At 49.5% G+C, this 24,680-nt stretch overlaps 1 protein-coding gene across 1 annotated transcript in view; it reads left to right on the plus strand.

Moving 5' to 3' along the window:
- Window positions 1-24,680, plus strand: part of Tecta (tectorin alpha) — a 68,937-nt gene that overhangs the window by 42,281 nt on the left and 1,976 nt on the right. The window contains exons 13-21 of the mRNA XM_013009594.1: window positions 3,060-3,259; window positions 8,415-8,798; window positions 11,152-11,438; window positions 12,909-13,189; window positions 15,516-15,626; window positions 16,747-16,949; window positions 17,786-17,949; window positions 18,392-18,640; window positions 23,423-23,585. Coding sequence (XP_012865048.1) covers window positions 3,060-3,259; window positions 8,415-8,798; window positions 11,152-11,438; window positions 12,909-13,189; window positions 15,516-15,626; window positions 16,747-16,949; window positions 17,786-17,949; window positions 18,392-18,640; window positions 23,423-23,585 — 2,042 coding nt within the window. The remainder of the gene's footprint in view (window positions 1-3,059; window positions 3,260-8,414; window positions 8,799-11,151; window positions 11,439-12,908; window positions 13,190-15,515; window positions 15,627-16,746; window positions 16,950-17,785; window positions 17,950-18,391; window positions 18,641-23,422; window positions 23,586-24,680) is intronic.

Raw genomic sequence — 24,680 nt, forward strand, 5'->3', positions numbered from 1 at the left:
ATTTTAGCTCAGGCTTTCAAAGATTTCAGTCTGTGGCAGGTCGGCTCCATGGAAGAATCTGGAGAGTAAGGTAGGGAATTCTGGGTCTCATTGAAGGTATGAGGTCCAGTGGAAATACTTGAAAGAGCAATGAATATCTTCACCTTCCCATATAGTCAAGTAGATAACAGAGCTTCAGTCACTGTTAATACACACACATTAAATACAACAAATGAACAACATAAAAATAAATGTAGCTAATATTGGTACATGACTGAGTAGACCAACTGCTGAAGTGCCCTGAACCTCCAGAAGTAGCTTGAAAACTAAAGAGAAATGAGTCTATGGTAAAGTCTATGGTAACGTCTATTTGGCATTTCAAATCATGGGATATATATATATAAACAGTTAAGGGATGGTTGACAAAAAGAAGTTAAATCTCCCCTTTGTTCCTCACTGCAAAATAAGTCCAGACACAACAAAATTAAACATTAAAAAATGAATTAGGCTGGGTGATGGTGGCTCACGCCTGTAATGCGAGCTACTTAAGGAGACTGAGATCTAAGGATCAAGGTTCGAAGCCAGCCCAGGCAGGAAAGTCCTAATGAGACTCTTATCTCCAATAAACTACTCAAAAGCTGGAAGTGGCACTGAGGCTTAAAGTGGTAGAGCATTAGCTTTGAGCAAAATTGCTCATGGTCAACACCCAGGCCCTGAATTCAAGCCCCATGACTGGGAAAAACAAATTATCAAAGGACTAGAAGGAATCAGATGTGATAGTGTATGCCTGTAACCCTGGCTCTCGGGAGGCTGATGTATGTTGATCATTAGTTTGAGGCAAGCCTGAGCTACCTAGTGAAACCCTGTCTTAGAACAGAACAGAACAGAACAGAACCCTAGAAGAGACTAAGAGAGTATTATTGCCACCGTCTTTCAGCAGTCTTATAGCAACATAGAGGTGGAGAGGGCCTTCTAAGCAGACACCAAAGATGGAAAGGAAAACCAGGCTGCATTCAAATCACATTGCCTCTATGTGGTAAAACAATCAGAAACCAAACAAGTGCAAAATTGTTTAGAAGAGAAGCAAAGTCAGAGAAACACGATAAATGTTTCACCACACCCGTGACACATAGAAGTCTATTTTTAATTTACAAAGAATATTTACAACTTAAGAAGAAGAAAACTCAATACCACTCTGTGTGCATGCAAAAAGGCAGTCCACAGGTGAAGACACACAAATGGTTTACAAATGAAAAAGTCGCCCTCCTCCCAAAGAAAGGTCAACTAGATGTAAGGAAAGTAGGTAGGACAATGTTTACCTTTCAGATTTCCAAGAATTGGGAACTTGGTGGTAAACAGTCAACAAGGATTCAATCCTAGCTCCCCTGGGAACAGGGCAATTGGAGCAGACTCTTTGCTTTAGACTACTTAGACATTCTAAGTCATATTCTGCAGACTCAAATACATACATACATATATATATATATATATATATATATATATATACACACACACATAGATATATGGCAAAACCATATGTTCAGTGATACTCATCACCACATCATTGTGAACATAAAATACACCATGCAGCAGTGCAAAAACTATAATTCAGGAGTAAATGGAAGAAATATTGTCATGGAAAAGCAACAAGCACAGTTGCTTGTAGTGTGTGTTCCCATTTATGTAACAATAAAGTAGGTATAAGGTATACACAGCCACCCACTTGTCTATGCATAGAAATTTCTGGAAGGATTGGTGGTAATTTGTTTTCAGAGGTTGCCTTTTCATTGTACTTACATGGTTTGCGTTTTTCTAACACAAGCAGGAATTATGTTTGAACTAAGAGTGTTTTTGAGACACATACACACACACACACACACACATCTCCAGTATAAGTTGGGTATGGTGGCATATGTCTAAATCCCAGCAAATAGAAGCAGGAAATTGTGAACTCATAGCCATTGATCTCCATAGCCTAGGCTACATGACAAGACACTGCCTCAAAAAATACAAGGGCTAGGGAGGTAGCTCAATGGTAGGGCACTTTATCACGTGCAAGGTCCTGGGTTCTGTCCTCACCCTCTCCATCTCTCTCTCTCTCTCTCTTTCTCTTCCCCCCACTCTGTACGTCATAGACCTGTGCACTCCACAAATACCTTTACTCCTAGGTAGAAGAGACACTCCCCCCAAAACCTGAAAATTATTCTTTCTTCACCTAAATGTAGTTCTGTTGTTCGTGTACATTGGTTAAGATAATAACTTCTATGAGACTTTTAAGCAACCCCACCTTTATTGATATCTAATACCTACGAGAACCTACATGCCCACCACTGGGCTGAGCACACATTCACTAAGTCCCCTATGCTCAGCCATAGGCAGGTGCCATGGGCATGTTTTAGTGGAGGAAGCTGAGGCTCAGGAGGCCTAAGGAGCTCATCTGGGTCATCAGGGTGACTTGTAAGAGCCTGTTGCCTTCCCTGGGCCCCTGCCTGCCTTCTTCAAGGCGTCTAGATGCATTGAAGAACGATAGAATGTGACTGATAGGAGTCAGTCACACACACACACACACACACACACTCACAGCACACACCTCTCTCCTCAGATCCCAGGGCTCGGAGGCTTCCTGCTGATAAGCAGCCAGCCTAAGCTGGCGCTGGCGTAGAAGTGGGCGCTGCGTGGGTGAGACTGCGCATGGGCTTGGCGTCTGGATGGGCTGTAAGGACGAGGAAGGAGATGGATGAGCGGGACGAGCAGGAGTGTGGGCCTCGAGGCAGGCGTGGTGGACTTTGCTTTCTGAGCCGAGGTGTTTAAGGTGGCAAAGAAGCAAAGATCTTGCAAATGGAGGCAGAGAGGAGAGGCCAGAGGGCACCCTCCCTCTGCCCGCCCGCCTGCCCGCCTGTCATTCACAGGACTGAGTCACACAGAGGCCTCCCAGAGCCCAGAGGGTGGTAATGAGGAGCCACACCAGCCTCACACCTCCTCACTCACCCACCCCCTCCGTCTCCCTGGGCAACGGCTACAGACCTCCTTCCGCAGCCCACGCGGACCGTGCACATCCTGACTGGCCCTTTCTGTTGCAGCGGTCACCTGCCCGCCCAACAGCCACTACGAGAGCTGCGTGAGCGTCTGCCAGCCCCGCTGCGCCGCCATCCGTCTGAAGAGCGACTGCAACCACTACTGCGTGGAGGGCTGTCAGTGCGATGCCGGGTACGTCCTCAACGGCAAGAGCTGCATCCTGCCCCACAGCTGCGGCTGCTACGCCGACGGCAAGTACTACGAGGTGCGCCACCCCACCCATCACCTCTTCCTCCAGCCCCCAGGGCGCGGCCAGGCCCGGCACCCGCAGATCACACGCCTGTCATCCCAGCTACTCAGGAGGCTGAGAGCTGAGGATCGCAGTCCAAAGCCAGCTTGGGTAGGAAAGCCCCTAAGACTCTTACTTCCAATTAAGTAGCAAAAAGCCGAACGTGGAACTGTGGCTAAAGTGGTAGAGCACCAGTCTGTGGAGCAAAAATGCTAAGTGACAGCATGCACGCACATGCACACACACGAAGGTGGTCGGAATTAACCACAGTGAACTGAGCGGGGAAGGTAGGCCAGTGCAAAGGCTGTGCAACTTGGAAGAGCATCTTGGCCTCCCTCCTCCTCCTTCTTCCTCTTCCTTCCTCCCTCTTCCCCCTCCTTCCTCCTCCCTCCTCAGCACTGAAAGGGCATCTCTGCCCCCGGGATGCCTTTCCCTGGAGGCCCCCAGACCCTGTGAATTTTCTCTCCTATAAATCTGAGTTTGGGAGTTTCTGACATGGCTCTGCACTGGAAGTACAGTGGCTGTGAATCTGACATTTGTAGCTGTCTTAGCTAAGGATGCTTTTAATGGAAAACATGGAGCTTAAGGATGGAATGGGTGGCCTTCCCTAGATGCTTGCCCCCCCGCATCCACACCCCCATCCCATCACTCTCCTGCCCCCCCCAGCTCCCTGCCTCCCACCCCTCTGTCCTTCTACATGGTCCCCAGAGAGCTCTGTCTGGGCTTCCCATGCTGGCTGACACCCTACCCTGTGCTGCTCCTTTTCTGTGGGGCTTTACACCGAAAGCTGATGATGAAGTCCCTGATGGATACTTCCCAATAACACGTGTTAGCTTACTAAATCGTTTCATCTTTTGGACTTTGAAGTCTTTGGGGGGAGGCAGAGGAGCCTGTGACTGGAGATGGAATCAGGGCCTTCTAGACTATATACCAATTCTGTAGTCATTTTTTTATGTTAGTACTGAGACTGAACTCAGAGCCTTAGCTTTTTCACTCAAGGCTGGTGTTCTACCACTTGAGCCCCAGCTCTGCTTCTGGCTTTTTGTTGGTTGATTGGAGATAAGAGTCTCATGGGCTTTCTTGCCTGGCTGTTTGAGTCGTGATTCTCAGACCTCGGCCTCCTGAGTAGCTAGGATTACAGGTGTGAGCCACCAGCACCTAACCTTAGTCTTTTTTGAGATGCTAGAATCCTAAGATAGAAAAGGTCTTGTTGTCCAGGGAAAGTCTTCAACCTGTGGCTGGGTCTCAGATCCTCATGTGGGTATGCAGACAGTGAATCCCACACTCTGCAACCACTGTATAGGTGGCATTGTGGGGGGGAGACAAAACATGTTTCCTGCTTAAGGAACTTGAAACATCTATTCAGGAAAGAACAAGGGAGCAGTTAGAAATTAATATATCAAAAAGTGAAAAAAGAACACAGGGAAAATCAATTTTAAATGGAAGAGAATGGCAGCAGTTAAAAGGAATCAATTGATATGCCTGAATTTGAAATCAACTAGGCAAGGAAAATAATATATAATGTAATGATGCATTGACTTGTTCATGACAGATAACTTGCCTTTACATTGGGAATACATAAGAGTGGGAATGTGGGCACCACCTTCCGTTTTATTTTCCCTGGAAAATGCATTTAATGGTTAGGTCAGAAAGACAGGGAGAAAGTAGAATAGAGCTAATAAAAGTGCACTTCTCAGGAGAGGTGATACTTAAGTTTGCTTTTAGAAATATCACTGAGGCGGGGCATGGTGGCATATAACTGTAATCCCAGCTACTCAGGATGTAAAGGTCGGAGAAGCACAGCCCAAGGCCAGTCCTAGGCAAAACACTTGTGCTCTAATGAACAAGCTGTGTGTGTGGTGTGTATGTGTGGTGTTCAGGTGGGGTGGCCAGGAGGAGGATCCAAGGACAGCCCCAGGCAAAAACTCAAGACCCTGTCTGAAAAATAACTAAAGCATAAAATGGGTCTGAAGTAGCTCAAGTGGTAGAGCACCTGCTTAGTAAGCGTGAAGTCCTGAGGTCAAATCAAACCCCAGTACAAACCCCATTACTGTCCCTTCCCCATACCCGATATATACCCCCCCGAGATTATTTAAAAGGAAGAGGTAGAACATGAGAGAAAGTAAGTTTAGTTTTCTCGTCTGGGAGAAGATACAAATAGGTTCCAAACTTAGAAAACGTTTTTCTAAATCCTTCTCCCAGCCTGGAGACTGACCAAAATCTCTCTGTTTCACGTACCCCTCGCGCCCCTGTCCCCCTTGGCGGGGGTCCTGGGTGTCCGTGTAGCATGAGGGATAAGCCTGGGTCTCACCCCAACTGTGTCACCGCTGGGACGTGGTGTTGAGCCATCCACGTCATTTCCCTCAGAGTCTGTCTCCCTTCGAATGAAAGATGGCTAAAAGTACTGACTGGGTAGAGTTGCTGTATGACCAGGCCAGGTGCCCAGCCTCGAACCTGTCAGCTAGTCATTCAATAATTGGTAGCTGATACTGTTATTGCTACTGCTGTTCTCTTGAGAAACATTTTGTAAATTAAAAAAAACCAACCCAGGCACGTTAATGAGATGATGCCTATAAAAACCCTTGGAGCTCCCAAGGAAGGCACAGCCCAGCTCTGCTAGCTATTAGTTCTATAAACATTACTCTCTGTTTTTCATCAGTGTCAGTGGGTTTTGACAACAGCTTATATTTGGGAAAAGGCAGAGCCACAATTCAAACAAGCTGGAGGGGGTTGGGGGGCGGCTTGTTGATATAGTAAATGTCTTTGGAAATAAAGAGAGAACACATCTAGCCATTAGCATGTATGGTAAGCACCAGCTGTCTTTGTCATGTCTGATTAAGGTAAAGAAAGTGGCATGGCGCCAAGGCACTTTCCTTGGATGCTAGTTTCGTGACCAAGTTCCCCTGTGGATGAATTATTTATCCTTGATCATATCCACACACACAGGGTTGTTTTTCTCTTTCCACCGATACAATGTCTGAATTTCTTATCGGAAAGAGGCCAGACCAACCACTCAATTATTCTGTAAATCTGATAAGAAAAAATGAAGTCAATTTGTGAGGCGGCTGGCACCCAGAATATGTTATAGATCTGGAGGGAGAGAGGACTTGGTTCCAGGAATGACTTCACTCGGAGGATGAAAGAATCAACAATGGCATCTTGAAGTACAGGTACTGGAAGATCTCGTCCTTTAGCAATTTGCCCTTGGATCTTAGTCACAGCTGTTGTTGATAAGCCTATCCTTGAAGCAGCCAATGGTGACCAGAAAATATCGTAGGTCTTTTTGTGCTGCTGAGATAGATATCTTTTCCAGATTGTACCCTTGGTAAATTGATACAGGTTACGTGCATCAAAACCGAAGATCTGAAATCCTCAAGGCCACAAAATGAGTAACTTTTTGAGAGCTGATTTGATGCCACAAGTAAAACCCACTTACACCATGAAACTTTGTTTCATACACAATTTTAAAAAGGGACTGTATTAAATTACCTTTGGGCTGTGTGTAGAAGTCGTGTATGAAACAGATGCATTTTGTACTTAGACTTGGGTCCCATCCCCAAGGTATCTCATTATACATATGCAAATAATCCAAAATCTGCAACACTTCTGGTCTGTAGCATTTCAGATGAGGGATGCTCAATCTGGAATGCCCACACATCTATTTATTGGGGCCACATCTGACTTGGGCAGCCACGATCATTTTTCCAAAAGTTTCTGGGATTCTTAGCCTAGAGAAAGTGCAAAACCAAGAATACAAAATTCAAGTGTGTCTACAGATTGTTGTCTGTTTGAACAAGAGAGAAGGATAGTAGAGACTCTTCATTGTAAGCATTGTAATGGTTTTATATAATTCTCAGACTTTCTGAGGAAGATAAACGGTTCTTCTATAGTAGCTATGATTACTGAGCATTGGAAACACACCTCCATGCCTTTTTATTGTTCTTTGGGTTTTTTTTTTTCGGTCATGGGGCTTGAACTCTGAGCCTGGGCACTGTCCCTGTGCTTTTCAGCTCAACGTAAGAGCTCTACTGCTTGAGCCACAGCACCACTTCCTGTTTTCTAGTGGTTTATTGGATATAAGAATCTCATGGAGTTTCCTGCGCAGGCTGGCTTTGAACCGCTGAGATCTTCAGATCTCAGCCTCCTGAGTAGCTAGGATTACAAACATGAGCCGCTGGAGCCTGGCTCCATGCCTTTTTAAATCTGACCTTCACACTGTCAGGTCAGACATGCTCTTTAATTTAGAGATAAACAAACTGGACTGGGGATTTGTTCAGTGGTAGAGTGTTTATCTGCCATGTGCAAGGCCCTGGGTTCCATCCCTAGCACCACAAGAATACAAAAACAGTTGCTTGGACACAACAGACTGACACACACTGGGAGATTAGGAACATCCCCCAGGACATCGCACACCTCGGGTGCTAGGGCTAGGCTGACACTCGGGTGGATGGTCCCAGCGCTGGCCTTCCATGCAAGCCAGGATGTCCGAGAAAGGAGGGACATGCAACAGAGACCCAATCAGGAGGAGGCTAGACACAGCAGCCTTTTGGAAGGATGGGCGAGGGGAAAGGTTAAATGACCCATCTGAAGGAAGAGTTGGTGATCAGTGTCTTTTGACTAACCTGAGATTCCAAGGGCTGGTTTTTTCCATCCTGACTTCAATTCCGTCCTTGAAGCCGAGCCCGTGTCTGTCAGAAGTGTGGCTCCTGGCTGCTAGTTTGTGCATCTGCACTCTTCTTTCCCTCCTTCACTGCGTTCCTCCAACAGCTTGCGTATTCAGGTGGGCTATGAGTAGTTCTATGACCCAGAGATCCCAGAGTCCCCGATGGGGACCGATCACCCCCACTGCGTGTGATCTGGCTTCTGAGTTGGCTGGGAACCAGGCACACTCCCTGGGGCCAAATCCAGCCCCAGTTTAGGCTAGGCGAGGCCGGCCTGGTGTCTGGGAGGCTCCAGATGGACTGGGTCTTGGGGGAGGTGTCCCTGGCCTGGACCCCAGCCTGCATGTGATGCCCACGGCCCCTCTTCCAGCCCAAGCAGCTGTTCTGGAACAGTGTGACTGGGGTACGTGGGGGGGGGGTCCCCGGGCCTGGACCCCAGCCTGCGTGTGATGCCGTGGCCCCTCTTGCAGCCCAAGCAGCTGTTCTGGAACAGTGACTGCACGCGGCGCTGCCGCTGCTTCCGGCGCAACCTCATCCAGTGCGACCCGCGCCAGTGCAAGTCCGGGGAGGAGTGTGCGCTGCGCCATGGTGCCCGCGGCTGCTTCAGCACCAGGTCCTCCTTCTGCCTGGCGGCCGGCGGTGGTGTCTTCCGCACCTTCGACGGCGCCTTCCTCCGCTTCCCTGCCAACTGCGCCTTCGTGCTCTCCACCATCTGCCAGAAGCTACCCGACGTCTCCTTCCAGCTCATCATCAACTTCGACAAGTGGTCCTCCCCGAACCTCACCGTCATCTCCCCGGTCTACTTCTACATCAACGAGGAGCAGATCCTCATCAGCGACCGCAATACCGTCAAGGTAACACGCCTGGTCTGGCCTGGCCTGGCCTGGCTTGGGCAGGACGGGCTGATGGGCCGGGGATGCCAGGGCCTTGGCTGTAATGTGCCTGGCCTGGCCTGGCCTGGGGGAGACGGACCCCAGGGCCAACATGGGCTGAGCGTGTGTGGTGCCCAGCTAAGCAGGTTAGTTGTTGGGTCAAAGTGCCCTGGCACCCGCTAACCACGCTCGGGTGAGCCGATTTTAAAGACTAGCTGTGCAACGTTTCTGTGAACCTACAACTGAGCCTAGTGCCAGGACAGGCTCACGCTGTAATCCTAGCTAATAAGCAGGCTGAGGCCTGAGCATCGTAGTTCAAAGCAGCCCTGGCCAGACTCCTGATTCAAGACTCGATATTAACCCCAGCCCCAAAAAACCACAGAGTGGTTCAAGTGGTAGATCACCATCACCCTTGAGCAAAAAAGCCAACTGAGAGCGTGAGGCTCTGAGTTCAAACCCCAGTACAATAAAGAAAGAAAGAAAGAAAGAAAGAAAGAAAGAAAGAAAGAAAGAAAGAAAGAAAGAAGAATAAAAGGCATTGATAGCTATCAGAGTTTCAGGGAACAAAATGGCAGCCATGTGCCCTCTGGATTGATTGTCACAACACATTTGCTCTGTTTTTAACAGTGCTATATCCTTAGCCCTGTCCAACTGTCTGTCTTCTTGCCCTTTCCCCCACTAAGACATTTGCCTATGAAAACAGTGACTGGAACAACCACCCACCCACCCAAGCCTCCTCTACAAGAGATCAGAGGACCCAGGATGGCATACCAAGGGGAGGAAAGTGGTGAATTTCTCTTTGATTGGCACTTCCCTAGGTCACTTGTCTGCTTTTGTTGTTTTTTTTTGGGGGGGGGGGTTATTTGGCAAATCTTAGATCTGTTTGTAAATAAACATGAAGCCCTCCCTGACCCCTTATAACCATTGTCTGGAGGGATCCATTCCTTCTGCCTAAGAAGATAATCTGGGGGCTGGGAAGGTGGCTCAGTGGTAGAGCACTTGCCTTGCATGCTCGAGGCCCTGGGTTCGATTCCTCAGCACCACATAAGAAAAAAGCCAGAAGTGGCGCTGTGGCTCAAGTGGTTGAGTGCTAACCTTGAGCTGAAGAGCTGAGGGACAGCGCCCAGGCCCAGAGTTCAGGCCCCACGACCGGACCCAAAAAAACAAAAAAGGAAGATAATCTGCTCTATTGACAGTGACCCCTAGACTCTGAGCTGTACCATGGTCTCGGCAGGTAAACCTGAAGACAGAGCCAAGCTCCATCTCTAGAGCCCAGGCAGGGAGGGGCAGGGAGAGAGACACAGTATCGTTATTTTGGAATGGAAGGTTGTGAATCTGCTTTCCACACTGGCCAGGATATTCCAGCACTGAGTGACCTTTTATTGGAAGAGTCATCAAATAGTTTAGTATCCAGCGTTAGGCAAAAGACTGGCTGGATTTTGCAAGCTTAGAATCATCTGGATTTTAATGCCGGTTTTGAACTTTAATAAAAGCCGCTACTGGTTTTGACATTCCAATTCCTTTCGGAAATGGGCCCACGTGGAGGCTGCACTGGCTCAGAATACAAGAGGAAGACATCACAGGCGCTCACCTGAGAGAGCAACGCGGCTTTGTCATGAGTAAATACCCAGGCTTGCCAAAAAATAGGATGGACAATCTTTTAAAATCTTTTTTTTTATGAAACTAAAGTTACTAATAACCTGTGGGGGAAAAAGCAATTTATTTTGTAAATACAGGAAAAGTATGGTATATTCTGTCCCAACGGCCAAGGAAAGAAACATTATAAAGCAAGAAAATGACAAATGCTGAACCGGCTGAGCCTAGAGGACCCCTGGGGGACTTCAGGCCGGAAGATTACAAACAGGAAAACAACAAACATGGCAAACACCCCCACATTTGTTTTAATGACGTTGGACTCCACTTTGTACAGGATTAGCATGTCACTTTCAGTAATTGGTTTCTGCTGGGGAAAGTTGTGGACAAAATTCCTTCCATTCACCGAGGGTACTGCCTTTCTAATACTGCCTTCCCTCCTCCCTCACTACCCCCTTGTGCTCCATAGTTGACTTCCCTTGGGAGAACTGTAAGATAAGTGAGTGTTCCCCAACTCTTGGACAGGAGTTCATGAGCTGTGTGCCCCATTGGCACAGCTTGACTCTGTAAATAAAGTTTTATTAAAACACAGCCTCACTCATGTTGTTACATACTGCCTGGGGCTGCTGCCAGGCCACAGGGTCCAGTGGTGGCCACAGAGACCACGGGGGGGGGGGGGGCTCGCAGATTGCCTCTGCCAGCAGCTGTCAGGCTGGTGACTCTTTTCTGCCCACTCCAACAGGTGAACGGCACTCAGGTGAATGTCCCGTTTGTCACGGGCTTGGCCACCAAAATCTACAGCAGCGAGGGCTTTCTGGTGATCGACACCAGCCCTGACATCCGGATCCACTACAACGGCTACAATGTCATTAAAATCAGCATCAGCGAGAGGCTGCAGAACAAAGTGTGCGGCCTGTGTGGCAACTTCAATGGCGACCTGACCGACGACTACGTCACCTTGCGGGGCAAGCCGGTGGTGAGCAGCGTCGTGCTGGCCCAGAGCTGGAAGACCAACGGCATGCAGAAAAGGTGAGGGCATCTGAGCGGCTTCCACCTCCGCTCTTCCCACACCCTCAGCAGGTGTTTGCGAGGGGCGGACTCCCCTGGACCTCCCCTCCTCCCCTGCAGAGTTAAGCCAAAGGCCCACACAGTTTTGATGCTGCCTGCAGGGTGCATCAGAGGCTGTGAATTGCTGAGCTCGGGTGACAGGACTCTGAATGAGCCTCTCCTTCAGCTCCCGGCTCATCAGAACCACGTGTCATGCAGGAGTGAGGATCTGAGGCTGTGACCCGGTACCCACGGGGGACCTAGGCTCCACGGTTAGGGGTGGAATGAAGAGTAGACAGAGAAGAAGAAAGGCCGCCCTTTGCTCTCTAGCTCTGAGCCTGATTGAATACCCTGACTCTGTCCACAAGCCTTGACTGTGGTGGTCTGCAGGCCAAAGCCCGGTGGGCATCAGGCAGCCTTTTTGAAAACAGAAACCATGGGGGTTACATTATTCCATCCAGACTGACCAGCCGAGATAAAATGGGCTAATAAACAAGTTATTCCCCGAGTTCTTAATGTAGATTCCCTCTGGGGTGCCCAATTATGTTGTTGCCTTGGGTCTATGGGTAGCGTCTCTTCCCTAGGATGTCTTTGTAAAAATGACTTGATCTCTTCCTACTCTCCATGCTAGACTCCAGCTAAAACACCCAGTTATAGAAATGAAGCCCCAAGCCCTTCCTGACCATGCCCCAGGCATGAACTGAATAATATCTCCTATGTTAGATCATCCTGTGAATTATAGGGCCCAGAGCAGGACTGCGGACAGCATGGAGTCCAGCCTGTTCCTTTCCTTGGGAAAAGCCATCTAAAACACAATCGCTTATTTACATGAGGAGGCTGCGCAGATGGTGGGCCAGCATTAGATTTCAGGCCTCCTCCTCTTTCCTCCAGTGCAACTCCATGGCCGCCCAGAGAGAAAGAAGATAGCTTTGGATACACAAGCCGCTCAGGGCTGTGCAATGACAGGCCGAGCTCTGTTCTTCCTGGTCTGGGAAGTTCTGATTCCATGTTACTTTGTTTTTTTCCTTCTTCCATATTTACTTATTTTCTTTTACAAACTATCTTCAACTAGATGCAGATTTCCTCGTGAAGGTTTTGCTTCAGGTCTTTGATCACTAAACTGGCTTAGAAAGCGCTTGATTTTCCTGTCAGATCTTTAATCCTGTCCAGTATCATTACTGCTCTTATTGCTATTGTTATTCTATTGGTAGCTGTTGATGTTATTAATGGTACCAATGGATGGTATTGGTGTTAATTATCTGCCTTTGGTGGGCTCTTTGGCTGTGGGTCTGTTGCTGTATTTTCCCTTCCCTCTGTCCTACTGGTATAACCAGTAGTGGTAACTGCTTCGAGCCAGCCAGCCAGGCACAACAGATGCTGTGCTGCCTTGCCCGGCAGAACTCGGGTGGCTGTGTCTGCTTCACGCATTCTGACCAGGCCTCTCACCCCCAGCTGTAACGAACTGCAGTTCTCGCAGTACGCGGCCACGTGTGACAACGTGCACATCCAGGCCATGCAGGGTGAGGGCTACTGCCTGAAGCTCACAGACATGAAGGGCGTCTTCCAGCCCTGCTACGGGCTCCTCGATCCCCTCCCCTTCTACGAGTCCTGCTACCTCGACGGCTGCTACAACCTCAAGAAGTTCCAGCTGTGCGGCTCTCTGGCTGCCTACGGGGAGGCCTGCCGCTCCTTCGGCATCCTCAGCACCGAGTGGATCGAGAAGGAGAATTGCTGTAAGAGAATTGTGTGTGTGTGTGTGTGTGTGTGTGTGTGTTCCTTGCAGGTAGCATTGCTTCATCTAGCCAGGGATGATGGGCCTCTTCATCTTTATTCGTCAATTTGCCTTCAGGGGCGGGAGAAAGTGGAGAGCTGTGGGGTGCAGCAGAGGTCCAATAGGGGTGCATTCCCTGGGGACACTAGCTCCCTCCTGCCAGCTCTTAGGCAAAGATGGGATTTGAACAAGAAAGTGGGGACAATGAGGTCCTTGGGCAGGAGGATTTACATTTGGGGATGCGTGCTGTAGAGGGATGCAGTCTGGTACTTCTGATTGCTCGTGGTTCTAAACCCAGCTCTCCCTTAGCTCCTGTAATGCAGGTCAGAGCCCCAAATCTCAAAGGGGAGCTGTGGGGTTGAGCTGTCCCCATCTGCCTGGCTTGAAAGGAAGCGGCAGTTAGATTTAATCCCATGGATTGAACTAGATGGCAAGATTAAAATCTGAACATGTTTATTTTTCCTATAGTAAGAAAACCATTTCAGCTGGGCGCCAGTGGCTCACGCCTGTAATCCTAGCTACTCAGGAGGCTGAGATCTGAGGATCATGGTTCAAAGTCAGCCCAGGCAAAAAAGTCCGTGAAACTCTTATCTCTAATAAACCACCAGAAAACAGGAAGTGGTGCTGTAGCTCAAGTGGTAGAGCGCTCGCCTTGAGCTGAAGAGCTGAGGGACAGCACTCAGAGTTCAAGCCCCACGACTGACAAAAATAAAAACCAAAAACCATTTCAATGTGTGTAACCCATCCAATATTCAATTCTTTCTATTAATTGCATGGAGCAAGGATAAATATATGTAAACATGTATAAGTGTGTAGCATATGTGTATGTGTTTATATGTATCAGTGGCACTGTCATTGGTGCAGTGTGAGGTCACCAACATAATGTATGTTTGTGCCCAGACACACAAACCAGCCCCGAGAGGGTTCACAAGGGCCAGAGTGTGCACAGTACCCCCCCAGAACTAGACATGTAGAGTGGCACATTTACAATATTCTCAGTTCAGAGCCTGAAAACCATGGATGTCATCATGCAAGTAGGTATTTAGTAATTTCAGAAACGGAAGGAACTTCCTAATCTGTTGAAAATTAGCTGAAATGTTTTATTGTTATAACTATTCTTCTACTCTGCTATGGCTCCTAAGAAATTTGTTTAATGAATTGTTTTGAACTTTGAAAATTGTCTGGAGTTTGTGTGTGTGTGTGTGTGTGTGCATATGTATGTGTGTGTGTGTGTGTGTGTGTGTGTGTGCACTGATACAGGGCTTGGACTCAGGGCCTTTTGCTCTCACTTGACTTTCTTGTTCATGGCTAGTGCTCTACCACTTGAGCCATACCTCTAGCCCAGTATTTTGCTGGTTAGTTAAAGTCTTGAAGACCTTATTATTCAGATAGACCTATCCAGGTCACTCTTCAACCATGATCTTCCTGTCTCTGCCTCCCAAGTGGAAGGAATTACAGGCATGCACCACCACCCCTGGGCTGAACAGTGGTTTCTTTAGCACCAACCATGATGATGAGCAAGGACCCTTCTATCTTGATGGGAAGGAGACTGTTTAAACAAAGAAATCAGTCTCTTAAAAGGAGCTCTCAAAAAAAAAAATTGGTGACTCTGGCGTAAAGCCGTTGGGTTTCCGTGGTGGTGGTGTCTGTCCATCATGGATGGTGGTGCTTTACATACACTTGCAGTTTGTTTAATTCTTCCGTCAGAACAGCACTGTTCATATAAGTCAGTGCCAGTGAATTAGGTGTAAGTTTTTGGTTTGTATGTTTTTATGAAATCAAGTAGCTATTTATGGAGAAAGAGTCAAAGACAGAGTGATCCATTCTTGGATCTTGTTATGCCCTCAAGATTTCATTGCTGACAAATATTGATCATTAACTGAGAGTTTTGGATCTGACTCGCTAAACTGTAAATATAAATGCAAGTGGTTACTGTGTGCTCTAGTGGGTATGATCACTATAGTACCTCCTGGCACTTAAGAGTTGACTATCCTGCCTCTGCCATCTACTTTCCCTGGTGACCTTGTGTGTGAAGCAGGGGTTGTAATATTTAGCTTGAGGTGTACTCATGAGGGTCAAATCAGCTAGCACCCCGAGCTCTGTGCCAGGCCCGTAGCAAGTGCAGGGTCCCTAGCAATTTCCATTTTGTTTTCTGCAAGATCACTTTGCCCGTGGACCTGCAGCTGCCACCAGAACCATTGCCATTCAGAGACTTAAAGCGGCCGATCCAGACCCCTGAGTGTGGGTGTGAAAATCACGCGTGTGTTTCCGTGTGTTTTCCTTTTTAGCAGGAGTGGTTGAAGATCCCTGTGTGGGGGCGGATTGTCCCAACCGCACGTGTGAGCTGGAGAACGGCAGGGAGCTCTGCGGGTGCATCGAGCCACCCCCCTACGGGAACAGTGAGTGACCACGGCCAGCGCCCCCTCCGGGAGGCCGGGAGGGGCGGGGGTGGGGGTCCTGGCCCCGGTGGCGGGGGGAGGGGGAGACTGGAGAAGGGCTTGAGAGGACCCACCCCTCCATTGGAAACTCCAGGAGCAAACGTGCCCTGTGGCTGCCGCCTCCTCTTCTTCAGTACATCCCATCACACAAAGCCGTGCCCGCGAGTGGAATTGGCCAAGTTGCACATCAGAGAGATCCAAGTTGGTCTTTCAGACTCACAAGGAAGTAAAAATGGTTTTGATGCCAACATGAAAGAATTAGCAAAGTACCAGGTGCCTTAAAAAACTGGCTAGAAGCCAGCTTCCCCCGCCCCGCCCCCGCCCAGACACTTCTCGTCTGGAAGGCACAACTGAAACCTGTGTGGCCATCAGGAAGGAAACACCGGGCCCTCGGGCCTTGTTCCCTGCTGTGGTTCCCTTAGGGTGGGGGAACGGCTGGTCCTCAGCTGCCTCCAAAGGAGCCACCTCGTCCTCCCACTTCCTGCCCTTTTCTGAACCAAGTAACTCCGAGGCGTGCGCTAAGTTTAGCTTCATTGCGGAAGGAAAGCCTAATTAACTAGAAGTCTCCCGAGAAGGGGACAGAGTGCTTCAAAGCGGAGGAAAATATTTCTGTTTCGACAGTGCTTATTAGCGGGTGTTTATATGCCGAGAGAAAATGTCAATTGGTGCACCACTGTCTTGAAAGCCCGTCCTGGGTGCTCAGCCGGGGCCTGCTTGGGGCCCTGCAGAGCCGGGCTTCACCAGGGCCCACCAGAGCTCCTTTCGGGCCTTGCTTCTAGCCAGGCCCCAGTGAGCCAGAGTCGGTGAGACTCTGACAATGGAGTAGCTGTCACCAGCATGCAGGGGAGGAAGGCCTGGGGTTATCAAGAGCAGACAAAAGGCGCTTTGTTAGCATTTTATCTTTTTAATAAGGCTCTACCAAGGCCCGAGTTACTGCCTTAAATGAATCCACACACTCATTTGGGGTGATCAAAGCATAATTAGAAGCCGTGCAGCCTCTGAGCGGAGAGATGGAGGCAGGAGGTCTTGCCCGGTGCCCGCAGCATCTCTCAAAGGATTCTCCTCCCCGCGGTTCCCACAGACTCCCACGACATCATCGACGCAGAGGTGACCTGCAAGGCAGCCCAGATGGAAGTGTCCATATCCAAGTGCAAGCTCTTCCAGCTGGGCTTTGAGAGGGAGGGCGTGAGAGTCAATGACAGACAGTGCTCCGGAATCGAGGGGGAAGACTTCATCTCCTTTCAGATCAACAACACCAAAGGGAATTGTGGAAACATTGTGCAGGTGAGCAGAGGCGCCTGCCAGAGCTAGTGGCAGTATGTGGTACCTGCCCATCGATTGTCCTTAAAGCCAGCGCTGGGACGTTCCACTTAGAATAGGCTCTCTGGAGAACAGCAAAAGGCACGTACGATGAAAAACAGCAAGGGCGACTGTCACTTAGTGCTAAGCGGTTGATTGAACTAAAAGAGCATTGTATGTGATGTGTGACTTTCCCTGATTTCCCAGGCCTGCTGTCATCCCTTGTTCGGCAGACCTGAAAAACCATTGTTGACTTCTCTTATGGTCTGCCATCTTGCCAAGTAAATATAGCCTGGCTCAGCTACTGGGGATAGTGAAGGGTGTCACACACAAGCATGTAACGGTTAGCTTCCAAGATATGGCAGATCCCAACCTTTAGTGGCAGAATTTCCAATGTGGAGTTTAGCGAAACATCCCATTTCTCTGTTCAGTTTGGTGCTTGTCACCATGTCTGGTAAAAAGTGCGGTTGGAGGAGAGATTTTTCTTTTGAATGAAGGCTTGCGAAAGTTCTGGCGCAATGGCTCTCCCCTCACCATGGGAATTGCTCGTGTTCTCAGGAGCTTGAATTCCCGCCAGTGCCTGTGGGCTGCCTGTAGTTGGAATGCGTAGTATATGAAACTTCCCTTCCATGGGCCTTCAGGGACACGTCCTCCACGGACATCTATTGTGGTGGTGCCCCCCTCCCCTGGTAAACGGTGTAGCTCCATGCTGAGTTATACTGGAACAAAGCCATTCCGCTACGCTCCGGAACGGGGATTGGAAATGCAAACCACACAGTCACTTTCGGGTGCAGTGATTTCTGACCTCCCTTTCTCCGCAGTCCAATGGCACTCATATCATGTATAAAAACACCATCTGGATCGAAAGCGCCAACAACACAGGCAACATCATCACCAGGGACCGCACCATCAGCGTGGACTTCTCATGTGCCTACGAGCTCGATATCAAGATCTCCTTGGATTCGGTCGTGAAGCCCATGCTGAGGTAATGCATGCTGCGTTCCTGCTTCTTTGACAGCGAAGGGCACTGTCATCAGGTTGCTAGTCTTTTTTTCTTTAAAGCACCAGGGAAAACACAGTTCCTCTGTCCGGAACTCAAACACGTCAGCGCGTCACTGTTCAGTAGAAATTTCTGCACTGCTGGCAACAGCTCCATATCTGAAACCATCCACATGCGGTGGCTAGGAGTCACAGACAGCCGTTGAGTCTTCCAAGTGTGACTCAGGGGGGCTGGAGAATTGAGATTTTATTCTGTTTGAATTTACATTTCCCAGTGTACAGAGAGGCCCGTGTCGCTCAAGACTTTCACCCGTGCTCTGTGCTTTTCTTCCTTCTGCTTTATTTTTTGTCTCAGTTTGAAATATGATAGGTGAGGGAATAAATGAGACTCTCGGGGGTTCTCTGTCTCATGACCCTTTTTCTCGCAGTGTGATTAATCTGACGGTTCCAACCCAAGAAGGCAGCTTCACCACCAAGATGGCGCTCTACAAGAACGCCTCCTACAAGCACCCTTACCGCCAGGGGGAGGTGGTGCTCACCACGCGGGACGTGCTGTATGTGGGCGTCTTCGTGGTGGGCGCAGACTCCACCCACCTGATCCTTACGCTCAACAAATGCTATGCCACCCCGTCGAGGGACAGCAATGACAAGCTCCGATACTTCATCATTGAAGGAGGGTGAGTGGCCCCTGACGGACGGATGGACGGACAGACAGATGGACCGACAGATGGTGACCTCGAAGCCTGGAGTGCATCGTCTGCACTGGGGAAAGGGGTGGGGATGATGCTTTGTGGACAGCTAGGTAACCAGCCTGGAATTCTCCTAAGGGCTGGCCAGCGAGGTAGACTGTTCTATGTGCCTCATTTTACAGAACAGATCCAGCAACTTGACCGAGGTCAATGTCCCTAGAGGGGCAAGATGATGGATTGTTGTTGCCATCAAAGAGGGCATTCTCTCCCACTAGGCTGATCTTGGATTTGAGAGGGCTGTGGACTGCTCTATGTCATGAGGCTAAGGAAAGGCTCGTGAGTAGGACCCACCTGGTGGAGGGTTTAACTTCGTGGCACTGGACTCGCCTCACCTTCTCCAGAGCTTTGGGTTCGATTCCTAGAACCAAAAACAAACAAACAAAAGCCCCAGCAGCAACAAAACGTACAGAAACAAACAAAAAATAGAAGACAGTAATCTGACAGGAGAAATTCCAAGACTCCCAGTGGACTGCTTGCGACTCTAGATAATACTAAACCCCATCCACGCTGCGTTCCCTTTTCCAAGCCATGAAACAGGCATTGTGTCACAACCCCGGGCCACTATGTAAGATCAGTTGCACACAAGCACAGAGACCCCACGGAGACTGCAACTGTGATGGCTGTGGAGTGACTCGTGGACCGAGTGCCTTATACAGCGCAGACGCTCTTGGCAGAGGGGTGACTTGTGTCCTGAGCAGATGGGGTGGGTGGGGTGCATGAGACTTCCTCCAGACACCCAGAATGGCGTGCCATTCCAGACGCTCTAGGCCTGCGGCCTCCCTTCAGTGTTTTCATGCTGGGGTTGGGTGTCAGCGACTGGAGCTGTGCACAAGGGGGATTCCTGTCCTTTTCGCCCACCACTCTGTGGGCTGCCACCTCAGATGTCTTCTGAAATAGAGTGGTTACACAACGAAATGTGCTGAGTGAATGAATGAGAAGACTGCAGACCAAACAATAGTAAGGATAGCTATCTTTATTTTTTAACACTATGAGCTGGGTGTGGTGACACATGACTATAATCCAAGCTCCTTGGGAAGTAGAGGCAGCAGGATTGAGGTCTGTATAAAAATCCAATAGATTTTCTTCCTATCTATTTTAGCAAATCTACTGAGATAGAAAACATCACCATAATCTAATTTTAGAACCATTCCCATCATTCCAATATAATAATTGTTAAAGCAGGTGGTTGTATTATTCCCTATTCTACTATAACTAGCATTTAATTCCCAAGGCATTTAATGGTGATGAAACCGAGTCACAGGTGTGGATGTCGTTTCAGAGATGACTGGGTCCAGGGAGCTGTCGAGACTGGCTGTGCCTTCGTTCTGTCTCTCTCTCTCTGTCTCTCTCTGACCCCCTCCCTTTCTCTCCCCTCTCCCCCCCTCTCTCATGGACCTGGCCAGTTACTAGCCATCCTGGCTTTGCATTCTTCCATCACCACAGAGAAGAGAGCTGGTCTCGTGCCCATCCTGGGCACACCGGGGAAGGACTCTGACTCTCCAGTCTTGAGTCCCTTGTTCATCATTTGTGGAGGAAATGCCTTGTTGGATTTTCCTGAGCAAGGTCAACACCTCTTCCTGTGGTGTAGAGCCTGCTGTGGAGGCTGTCATTCATGTTGTGGTTGGGATGGACGGGAGGTACCCTCAAGAGAAAAGGGATTGGCTCTGGGAAAAGCACAGGCATCTATGATTGTTTTCAGGTTAAGCAGCCTTGGAGAAGTTAGGCAGGGTCCATCCGAGGCTCATGCCCCTAGACAGCAAGGAGCACACAAGGGACTCTCCCAGGTGTTTTCTGACATAGCCCGTCCTCTGGCACCAGCTGGGAGTCTTGTGGTCCTAAGGCTTGGTCAGTATTATTGCTTTCCTCTCTTCCACATTTCTTCCCCTCCTTTGTCATATTCCTAAGAGCTAAGATCTGAGCCACTCCACAAATGCAATCTCGCGTTGCAGAGCCCGTGTCTCCTTCCTCTGAAGGGCAAGGTAGCATCTAGCATTTTAAAAATAGTATTTAATAGACTTGACCCAAGGAGGGAGAGCTAGTTAACATGGTCATAAATCTCAGCTTACCCCAGGGGCTGTCTGAACAAAAGCCTTCCAATTAAACCGTTGTTAGGTGAGAAATTATTTCATCATTGAGAGAATTGGAACCTATCAGTCCTTCTCGGGTTTCTTGGGGGATGCAGTTACCATGTTTTGCCTCTGAACTTCTGGGAAAACATGCTCAATGCTTCATAACTGGGTAGAAAATGGGCCCACTGCACAGGAGTCTTTGGGGCTAGGGGTCCGGGGTTGGGGTGCATTGTTTGTTTCTGCTCAGCTGGGAGGAGGACAGACAGAAGTTTGGGGATATACCCACTGGCCACTTCACTCTGCAGTTCTGATGCCTGGACAGAGGAATGCACACGCGCTTTCTCCTTGCCGGTGGCCAGATTATGCTCTTGGTTCTGGTCGGCTCGTTTGCACTGAAGACCCTGTGCTCTGCTCCTGCTCTTTCTGACATCCTAAACTTCCAGGCAGGGAGAGGGTTGATGTTCCAAGAGGAAAGTTCTGCCTGAAGAATAGAGAGGGGAGCTATCATCTTAGCACAACGAACCGGCTTAAACGGGCTTAGATTTCCCAAAATAATGATGATGATGATGATGACAAGGACAAGTGTAGCCTACTAAGATCTCCTTTCAAAGCATTTAAGAGACCAATGCCTTGAAAGGCAACTTGCATTTTGCCTAGAAGACTAATTACAAAACTTCATAGCAATGGGAATGTGGACGCGTAACTTCAGTTTCTCATTCTCCTCCTTGCTAAGCGATTTAATTCTGTGGGCTTGAGGAAAAGGTGCATAAGAAAGAAAAAGAGAGAGCTCCCTCCTCTCCTTCCCTCCCTCTCCTTTATCTTGATCCAAGTCACCTGGCTCCTGAAGGTCAACCACAGTCATGGCAGCGCAGTACATGCGCGCACACATGCATGCGTTCATCCACGCAGCCGAGACTTCCAGACACCTGCCACACGCGCAGGGCACGCACACATGCATGCGTTCATCCACGTAGCAGAGACTTCCAGACATCTGCCACACGCACAGTGCACGCACATATGCATGCGTTCATCCACACAGCAGAGACTTCCAGACACCTGCCACACGCGCAGTGCACGCACACATGCATGCGTTCATCCACGCAGCCGAGACTTCCAGACACCTGCCACACGCGCAGTGCACGCACACATGCATGCGTTCATCCACGCAGCCGAGACTTCCAGACACCTGCCACACGCGCAGGACACGCACACATGCATGCGTTCATCCACACAGCAGAGACTTCCAGACACCTGCCACACGCGCAGTGCACGCACACATGCATGCGTTCATCCACACAGCAGACTTCCAGACACCTGTCACACGTGCAGTGCACGCACACATGCATGCGTTCATCCACGCAGCCGAGACTTCCAGACACCTACCACATGCGCAGTGCACGCACACATGCATGCGTTCATCCACGCAGCAGAGACTTCCAGACACCTGCCACACGCGCAGTGCACGCACACATGCATGCGTTCATCCACGCAGCCGAGACTTCCAGACACCTGCCACACGCGCAGGGCACGCACACATGCATGCGTTCATCCACGTCGCAGCAGAGACTTCCAGACACCTGCCACACGCGCAGTGCACGCACACATGCATGCGTTCATCCACGCAGCCGAGACTTCCAGACACCTGCCACATGCGCAGTGCACGTACACATGCATGCGTTCATCCACGCAGCAGAGACTTCCAGACACCTGCCACACGCACAGTGCATGCACACATGCATGCGTTCATCCATGCAGCCGAGACTTCCAGACACCTGCCACACGCGCAGTGCACGCACACATGTATGCGTTCATCCACACAGCCGAGACTTCCAGACACCTGCCACATCCCTGACAGTACTGGAACTTCAGTGCAGGCTGTGACTTGACTCTAGCACTTAAGATGCTCAACAGGGTGCTGTTAGAAAATCCAGGCAAAGGCCTGCTCTGGGATATTCATGCTAGAGTCGATGGAGGAAGGGCAGGGGCATGCTCAGGAAGAAGAGCAGAAAGACTGTCCACTGGGAAGGACATTACTTGAAGATGCTGGAATGTGAGCGCTTGCCAGACCTTTGGGGAATTTGTAATCAGCTGAAGCATCATCGCTGCACCAGGAGGATGTCTTGGATATTGGTTCCCTATCACCAGGAGAAAGGGAGCTGAGAAGGAGGCAGTCAGCTTCCCTCTCCCCTGTGCTTCCTTCCCTCCATCTCTGTTCCTCCCCCTCTTCCCTGGCTACCGATGATAGCATGCGTGGGAAGAGCTCCCAAGGGCTCGAATCCGGGGCCCCTGCCAACACCGATAATTAACTGTACAAAGTACAGAGAAGACTGGTCTTGTGTTTGTCAAATTGCTATCTGTAAAAACACAGCATCATGAGGGGGCGTCTGCTGAGATCTTGGAGCAAGGGGGAATGGAACACGGTTCCCAGTGTAGTTGCAGTTGGGTTACTAGCTCCAAGTGGCATTCAGAGGTTGGAAACAAATGACGGAAATCAGAGGGAGTGACCATAAAGGACAGGCCTCGGGGACTCATGACTTTCCCTGTTGAGCAGGGTTTTATGTGAAACAGGAAGCTTGAAGGTGAGGAGTCACTCAGAGGAGCGCTTGTGAGGCAGCGCCGCCATGGCTCTTTTTCTGCACAGGTGTCAGAACATTAAAGATAACACCATTGGCATCGAGGAGAACGGCGTCTCCCTCACCTGCCGCTTTCACGTCACCGTCTTTAAGTTCATCGGGGATTACGACGAGGTTCATCTTCACTGTGCTGTGTCGCTCTGTGACTCAGAAAAATACTCGTGTAAAATTGTAAGTGTGGCTGCTCAGCTGGGGCTCCCAGCAGGTTGCCGGGGGTGCTGGGAACGCACAAGGGGTCACCCTGGATGGGGAGCCCCGGGAGGGGTGAGGTCCACTCACTCCTCTGTCTCGGAATTGTCAGCTGGTCAACTGGCCATTCGCTAAGCCAGATGTCACTTGTCCTTACACTAGACCAGGGCACCTTCATGTTAAACTATTGACATTTGAGAACAAATACTTTTTGTCCTGGAGGATTCACCTATAACTGACTAAGAAGTTCACATCCGGCCCAAGTCATCTCCACCCTCCAGTTTTAGCACCCCAAAATGTCTCCAAACATTGCCAGGTAACCCCTGGGGGGCACCAAACTGCCCAGTTAAAGACCACTATAGCCATCTCCAGGAGTGTTCAGCAAGTCCTGCAAATTCATGACACGTGGTTTTGACCCAGTGTGACTATTAAAATAATAATTAATCCTAAAAATCAAAAGACGTTTCAAAAACAAAAATATGACGAATCAACCCGTACATCCCACAGTTCAGTAGTTCACGGGGTGGGGGGGGGGAGCCGCTCGGTCTCTACTGCATCCATGTCCCTTGTGTCTAAACCACTCTGAGATCTGCAGAGAATGCACACATGCATCCCACAGTTCAGCAGAGGGGAGGGGGGGGGAGTGCTCGGTCTCTACTGCATCCGTGTCCCTTGTGTCTAAACCACTCTGAGATCTACAGAGCGTTTCCTTGACTCTAATCTCATGAAAATTGGTCTCTCCCCATCCTTCCCCCTCAGAAAAGCAAATGGTGGCCAAAAAGCAAGGTAAAAGTGAATATTCTTAATGCAAGCGAGAAAGTGAACATTGCAGATTGGTGGAAAGGAGGAGGTTGGGTGGATCATGGGGAAAACCAATCCATAATCTGCACTACAGCCCTGCACACCAGACACCTGCACGCCAGGCACTCGGAGTGTCTGCTTTCCCTCAGTGGCCATCTCCTTGGAACCACATTTCTGTGGGTGCTGTGGGGGGGGTCTACTTTCTTGGGCCAGGTAACTCGAATCTAATGACCGTTGGTCTGAGCTCCACTCCACTGTAAAACCAAACTCCTTGTA

The sequence above is a fragment of the Dipodomys ordii genome, unplaced genomic scaffold (assembly GCF_000151885.1).
Source record: "Dipodomys ordii isolate 6190 unplaced genomic scaffold, Dord_2.0 Scaffold10, whole genome shotgun sequence".
Classification (NCBI taxonomy): domain Eukaryota; kingdom Metazoa; phylum Chordata; class Mammalia; order Rodentia; family Heteromyidae; genus Dipodomys; species Dipodomys ordii.